Source organism: Eulemur rufifrons, chromosome 9 (assembly GCF_041146395.1).
Source record: "Eulemur rufifrons isolate Redbay chromosome 9, OSU_ERuf_1, whole genome shotgun sequence".
NCBI lineage: Eukaryota > Metazoa > Chordata > Mammalia > Primates > Lemuridae > Eulemur > Eulemur rufifrons.
Genome location: NC_090991.1, coordinates 39,076,365 through 39,084,136, shown reverse-complemented (window position 1 = coordinate 39,084,136; position 7,772 = coordinate 39,076,365). Strand labels below are relative to the sequence as shown.

Sequence of the window (7,772 nt, the reverse complement as noted above, 5' to 3'; positions counted from 1 at the left end):
AGAGCTGGGCTTATAAGGAGGAAGATGTAATGTGATAGAGGAGAAGTCCACTATGCCTGAATAGTCTGACCTGGTACTATGTGTGGGTCACTGCAGCCATTCAGAAATCCAAGTAAACACAACGATGAATGTATTACACACATGTATGTACAGTAGAAAAACATGAGAAGCAGAATTACCCCGTTAACCACTTGTTAATTATACTTTAGTTTGGTCCCCCGTGATTGAGAGTGCCTTGGCATATGATTGAAGCCGTTTAGACATTGCTTGGCACATAGTCTGCATGATAGGCAACATACTGAACACTCCGCCTTCATCCATCCTTCTTTCCCTATCAAATCCACTGCTTCTCTCTCCTGTTCTTGGTAACGATGAGCACAAGTAGGAAATTCAGGGAAAAATCCAGAATGACCCCACTTCTAACAATCAAGGCTTTCTCAGATAGCTGCATTGGCTTTTCAAAAACATCACCCAATGTGATTAGGATTGTAGAAGGGGGTCCCCTGAGCTGACGTTAGCACCTCTGGCCTCAAAATGGGCTGGCGGAAGACCCTAGTCCTCCTCAACCCCGGCACAGCCATGGACTTCAAATACTGAAGACTCCACATCCCTTACAAAGACTTCTTGTGCGGCTGGCCCAGGACCCGGGCGAGGCAGTAGGGGATGACACTGACGGATGCCAGGGGCACTGCCGCACTTTTGCAGAAGGACAGGACGTAGAATATCAGCTCGATTTGGGACGGGGGTTTTAAGGAGTCAAAGAGGTGCAGGAGGACGAGGGAGGCCACGATGCAGCTGAGGCGGAATGGCAGCCACCTGTTGAGTTTGCCCTTGCAGCTCTCCTGGTACATGCTAGAGTTGAGCGCCAGCCCCAGGCCAAAGAGGGTCCCCACGTTCTTGAGGAGGCTGGCAAAGGGCGTGGTGTCAATATGGATCCATTCTGGCCGCTCACAGCACCTCTTGGCCTTTTCCAGAGTCCACAGGAGGTCTACGCCCAGCCCCTTTAGCAGCAGGTAAAAGCCAATGGCAAAGCTGAACAGGAAGAAGGTGACGAGAAAATATTTCTTGAGGCTGGCGTTGTAGATTCCCTGGACGTGGCGGAAAGTCTCAGCCACGGCAATGCCTGAGCGGAAGAAAGAATGACTGTGAGAGACAGGGAAGATTCTGGACGTTCAGGAGAGGTGGATTTGCAGCAATGGGTGACATGCCATCTGTCCTGCCATTGTGGACTTAAATCACTAGACACCAGATTGGAGGGTCACCTGGTTTATTCCAGCCTGTTCTCAACATAGACTCTTTCAGATGGAAGTGTCATGTCACATACATCCTCTCATTGTATGCAAGTTTCCTGTCAGGGGTCCTCCTGTCTCTACTTGAATACCCCCAGCTGTGGAGAGCTCACTCCCACTAGAACAGCCCATTTCATCTTTGAATGGATTTGATTGCTAAATAGTTCTTCCTCGTGCTGAGCTGAAATCCATCCTCCTCTAATACCATCTATTGATCTCAGTTCTTTCCGCAAAAGTTAGTAAATTGTGAATGTAGTCCCTTAGTCACACATTTGAAGACAGTTATTCCTTTTTTTTTTTTTTGAGACAGAACCTTGCTCTGTTGCCCAGGCTAGAGTGCCGTGGGATCAGCAACCTCACATTCCTGGGCTCAAGCCATCTTCCTGCCTCATCCTCCCAAGTAGCCAGGATTACAGGCACGTGTCACTACACCTGACTAATTTTTCTATTTTTAGTAGAGACAGGGGTCTCACTCTTGCTCAGGCTGGTCTTGAACTCCTGACCTCAAGTGATCCTCCCGCCTTGGCCTCCCAGAGTGTTAGGATTAGAGGCGTGAGCCACCTTGCCCGGCCTGAAGACAGTTATTCTCTCTAACCTAAACATTCCCAGGTTTTTCATGTGACCTGGCTTCCAGGTTCTTCCCCAAACATGGAATCTAGTCCTAAATGCTGTGTTGCTTTTGTGATTGCCATGGGACCATTAGCTCCCTTGTTCTAAACACTCTTCTTTGAATGCTACTGTGTTCTGCTCTGTGTTCTGCTCTTATAGATCTCCAGTGGAAAATTCCACAATTTCCTTCAGGTCTCATATTCTAGTGCCTCCCACAAAATCTTCCTTATGCTTAACCTAAGTCTTTTCTGCCCTTTATTAACTGGATCTAAGAAAAGAGACTTTCGAAACTCTGAACCTATAAAAGAGATCAACTGCAGATCTCTATTAGGTTTGCAAATGATTGTATTTAAATAAAGCGTTTTCTGAGAGTACTGTGTTAATTTGTTAAATTTGGTAGATTCCCTGAATATTAAATTACAGCCCACTTCCAACTGAAGAGCAGTAAGAAATAAAGAATGTAGGCTGGGCGAGGTAGCTCACGCCTGTAATCTTAGCACTCTGGGAGGCCAAGGCAGGAGGATCGCTTGAGCCCAGGAGTTTGAGGTTGCAGTGAGCTATGATGACACCACTGCACTGTAGCCAGGGTGACAGAGCAGGACCTTGTCTCAGAAAAAAAAAAAAAAAAAGGAATGTAAAAAGCTGAGATTTTAAACTAATTCAATTTGGTGAGTTAATCTGATGTAATATGGCTTTTCTACACACTTAATTGTGTAGATCTGTGCACTCCTATGGAAATCATTTTGAATCACCACCCTTGACTTCCAACCCACTGAAAGGCTAACAGCATCGATCACACCCAGAACACAGCTGGAATGCCGGGACTTTGTTTTGATTAGGGAGAAATGGGGTGGGGCGGGGAAGGGAGGGGGTCGGAACATAGATACCTGACAAGACTCCAGCAACGACCTGATGGGGAAAGTGAGCAGCAAGGTAGATTCTTGACAGACAGACGTTCAGCTGCACAGCCCAGAATCCCAACCACAAAATGATGTTCAAACACCTGCAGTGGAAGAGGCAACCATGACAAGCTAGGTGCGGATCCTCCCGCAAGGAAAGCAGCCCCAGCAGGAATGCCGGAGCCTGGTAAACTTAGGTGCCATCAGTGGAATTTTTGTAAATTGAAGCCCCTACTCAAAAGCTCAAAGATGCCTGTAGCAAGTGGCGAACCCTTGTGTATATGAACTCTAACTTCCCTATTGGCTACACACCCCGTAGTAGGACTATCCTATGTTTCTCCGGTTATTTTAACCTGGACAGGGCGACTCCATGGTTGGTACAGACATGGGTTTTAGTTTAAGCCCTGCCGCCACTCACTAGCTGATGTTTAGACGCTCTTTTATGGGGTTAACGCCTCCTGGTTTCTTTATCTGTGAAACAAGGGGTTGCACTCATGGGTTGCTTCCAGCCTGATATCCTGTGACTCTAGTGTTCACCCTCAGTTGCACGACTCTAATCAGTGCTAACACAAGCTGTGGGAATGAGCTGAGCGTGTGAGGAAGAGCGAGTGTCAGCTGCAAACACAGCCGCTTCCTGCCCTCACCATCCACCCCAGTGCTGAGTTCTTACCGAAATCTGTAGGTCGGCCTTTTCTTTCCCCGAAAGATAGAGAGGGTGGATGTGACCATCACATAGTATACTCCTGCTGCACCCATGGCATGGCCGGAGGGACTCCCTGAAGGGCAGGAAAGAGATGAATGGACTGAAAGTGAAAAGGTCTTCATCTGGGAGACTGCCAGGGGCATCATCTCCCCAGCTGCCCAGCCATCTGTCCGTCCATCCACCCACCTATCCATCCACCCACGCACCCATTCATCCTACCATCCACTCATTTATCCATAACTTGTTTATTTAACAAATATCTATTGAGGTCCTACTATGTGCCAAGCATTGTTAGAGGCTCTGGGAATATAATGGTGAGCAAAACCAGAGAAGGTTCCTGCTCCTGTAGTTATACACAGTCTGGAGATTACACAAAGAATCAACATACTGGGTGCACAGTTGCAAACTGACCTGCCCTCCATCACTTCTGTTCTACTCTCTCCTTGCTCACTGTGCTCCAGCCATGTGGCCTCATTGTTCTCTTGTGAACATGCCAGGCATGCTCCCACCTCAGGCCTTTGCATGGCGATCCTCTTTGGCCAGACAGCTCTTCTGCCAGAAACTTCCTGGCTGACTCCCTCACATCCTTCAAATCTTGACTCAGAGCTCACCTTCCCAGTGAGTCCTACTCTGACCACTTTATTTAATGCTGCAGCCGGTTCCCATTCCCGATTCCTCTGCCCTGGGAGACAGAGGATTGGGAGATGTGCCACCCAGAGCACCTCCTGGATGGGAGAACTTATTTCCTCCTGTTGAGAGTGTGATGGCTGATGGCCCTCCGCTCTCAGCCTCCTCCAGGCATTGCCCTAGGCTGAAGAAAGCCACCTTCATGGTTACACTCTCCCTAGGGGCAGCCTGCACCCAGTAACTGGTCTATATTGGGGCATAAAGGCGTGGTCTCCTTGACCCAGCTCAGGGAGACTCTGAAGAGCCATCCCCAGCTCTGGACTCTTACCTGGTCCAGTCTCACAGGTGACAGGGAACTGCTTTATCAGCGGCACGGAAGTATTGCTGTAGTAGTCAGTGTCCAGGACCCACCAGTATGGGCGCTGTCCAAAGAGAATCCTGTGGAAAAACATAACCAGTGTCTGGAGATACTGAATGGAGGATGCTTTTGCCCAAAGCCCACACCTTGGAGAAGAGAGAGTAGCTTGAAGAGAAGACCCACATGTTGCCTCCAAGAAGGAGAACTGGGTAACTGGGGAGAAGCATGGGAGGGAGACTTTTTATGACACATCCTTATAAAATGTTTGCATTTTGAACCATTTGAATGTGTCATCTATTCAAACATAAATAAATAAACCCAGGATTCTAAAATCCATATTAATGGCAGCAATGTGACTTGTTTGTTTGTTTGTTTGTTTGAGACAGGGTCTTGCTCTGCTGCCCAGGTGTCATCACAGCTCACAGCAACCTCAAACTCCTGGGCTCAAGCAGTCCTCCTGCCTCAACCTCCCAAGTAGCTGGGACTACAGGCACGCTCCACCGTGCCTGGCTAATTTTTTTTCTGTTTTGTGTAGAGATGGGAACTTGCTCTTGCTTAGACTGGTCTCCAATTCCTGGCCTCAAGCAATCCTCCAGCCTCAGCCTCTCAAGTGCTTTGATTACAGGCCTGAGTCACAGCACCCAGTGACTTTTTTTTTTTAAACCTCAAGAAGAATTTGTCCTGGAAGAATGCATACGGAACTATGGTTTGCAACTTGATTTGCATATACTAAGGGTTCTCTCTTCTCTTTCTTCAGGCCTCAGGGAGTCTTGCATTTTCTCTAACACCAGAGAAGGCACTTCAGCCCCAGTGACAAGCTCTGCAGGAGACGTGGTCTCCGTCCCCACAAGAATTGCTCTCTGTGAGAATGTAGGCAGCTTTAGATGCTTGCCCTGTATCCTTGCTGCTGTGAAACAGACTATCTCAGACAAACCATTTCCCCTTTGAAAGCACTAGGACTGTGTTTCACTGTGGAAATAGGTGTCAAATTGTAATAGAGGGAACGGCCTGAAAAAGGTAGAAATGTTTTCTGTCTCTTTAAAACTTCCCCCATTTTTTTTGGAACTAAAACCTACATCTCTCCCTCAGGCCGGTGGTTGCTAGGGGTGGGGAGTGTCATCAGCTATAATTGAACAGCAATAGCCTAAAGCTGAGAACCCTCCCTTTAAAAGCTCCATATTTCTGCCGTAGTTAGGAAAATTGGAACTTTAAGACAGGAGTCTGCCATTTTCCTCATTTGCCAGCAAATTAATAAACTCCTTTTTCCTTTTCCTTCTCAACCACTTGTCCTCATTCTTCTGATATGGACTTGGGGACAAGTGCCAAGCTTTCGGTCACAAAATGTCAGTCAGGATGACTCTTTTTCCCTGCACTGGTGGAAGAGTGATTTCTCACAGAAATGAGGGACAGCCACTACCTCTGACCTCCACCAACCCAGAGAGAATGCATGGTTCTTTAATCGAGATCAGATGTTTGGAATAACCCTTTATCTTTTTATTTTTTAGGGGCATGCTGCTGAAGGGGACATTACAGATAAAATTTAGTAGCTTTTTCAATAGAGGTTTCAGGCATCTCATCAGTCTGCCTTGGGCTCTGGAAACTAACAACAATTTTTTCCCCTACTCTAAAGAACTTTTATTGTTATGACCAAAGGAAATTAGAGCTCAAAGAGATCTTAAGAATTGCCTGATGGTAGACATGGATAGTTCTAGGGATGCTAAAAGTCTTAGAGGGCAGCTGGTCCCCTTCATTTTTTTAGATGATGAAATAGAGGCCAAGCCAGTAGTGTGCTGGAGTCAGGTGGCCAAAAAGAGTCAATTGTTAAAAACTCAGGAATTTTGCAAGCCAGAACCATTGGTATCTTGGAAGTGGCCATAATGGGAATATTTACACAATGGAAATTGGCAAGTGCTAAACTCAGGGTTTTTTTCCCACCCCCAGAGAGTCAGTTTATCAGCACTGGATATAACATAGTTCTTAAGAGCATTGCCCCTGATGCCAGCCTGCCTGGGCTTCAGTCCTGGCTCTGCCGTTTACTAATCGTGTTGGTCTAATTTAACTCAGTGCTTTGGTCTCTTTATCTGTGACACAGTAGTAACTGCCCCACAAGAAAGCAATTAGCACATGGCCTGGCATATCCTAAGTGTTCAATAAATGTTAACTATGATTATTATAGATCATAAAACAGAAACTCAGAGAGTTGATACAACTTGCCAAGGACAGGTAGTCGGTAGGTGGCAGAGCAAGGGCTAGAGCCCTTGTTACTTTTCATTGCCCCACACAACAGGTTTTTGAATCATCTATATTTCCTCTCTTCATACATCCTCTTTCTTCTTTCATACACCTATCCTTATGTTATCATTCTGCTTCAAAGTAATAAAACTGTCCCTTTGCTCAAAGCCTGTAACTCAGACTTTTCACTAAATTCAACCATCTGTCCACCCCTTCAAGCCATATGAAATAGGCTTTCCTGTATTTTCAACTCACTGACAGGTTTCCTCTGCCCTCCCTCTTTACGCAGATGATCCAAAGTCAAGTGGGGGAAGTAGACAGTGGCTTCCTGAATAGCACTGGGAAAGCAGCTTCTGATGGACAGACATTTCCAGAGGGAATGCCAGCTGCTTTTCCTGCTGATCGCCTCCTTGGAGGGTTCTTACCACTTAAAGACGAGGTTGAGCCAGTCTCCGATCACAGCTACCCAGAGGAGTTTGATGCCCACAGCTTCTCGAAGATGGAACCAGATGGGGAAGAGGACGTAGAAGGCATTCCTGAGGTCTGCGATCACAGACACCAAGATGAACCAGTCCTGGGAGTCTTGGTACTTCACCTGCAGGTAGTGCGTTGACTGGATCCCAAAGTCATGGAGAGCATTCATTCCATCCTCCATCCTCATTTCCCTGGCACCTCAGGAAGCCGTCGGCAGAGCCCTTGCACTTATTTCAATCTTGGTGGTGATTGCTCTGCTATCAGCCTGTGCCTTGCCCCTGTTTTATACACCCTGTATCCAGTCTGCAGGTCAACCCAGCCCTGATCTTTGGACCCAAAAACCACATTTGTCTAAAATTTATTGATCAAAGGTGCATCACCAGTAGGTTGATGCAAACGTGTTCAGGGTGATTTACGTAAAATAGAAAAACAGGCACACAAAAACAGCCTGATCGGCCATGTACTCAGCAGGGCCAATTATTAACTTTGGCATGCTGCTTGACAGTGCCAGGGGCTGCCCTCCTGGTCCCCGAAACCAGGCGGGAGACACAGGACAGAGTCTAAATCCACCACAGTTCTTG

At 47.0% G+C, this 7,772-nt stretch overlaps 1 protein-coding gene across 1 annotated transcript; it reads right to left on the bottom strand.

Annotated features, from left to right (window-relative positions):
- Positions 1–323: 323 nt before the first annotated feature.
- Positions 324–7,459, bottom strand: G6PC1 (glucose-6-phosphatase catalytic subunit 1). Its single transcript, XM_069482586.1, has 5 exons — positions 7,143–7,459; positions 4,456–4,565; positions 3,468–3,573; positions 2,786–2,901; positions 324–1,123 (listed from the first exon to the last, which is right to left on the bottom strand). The coding sequence occupies exons 1-5, from the start codon at positions 7,376–7,378 to the stop codon at positions 612–614; spliced, it is 1,080 nt and encodes a 359-aa protein (XP_069338687.1). The 5' UTR covers positions 7,379–7,459; the 3' UTR covers positions 324–611.
- Between the last annotated feature and the right edge of the window lie 313 nt (positions 7,460–7,772).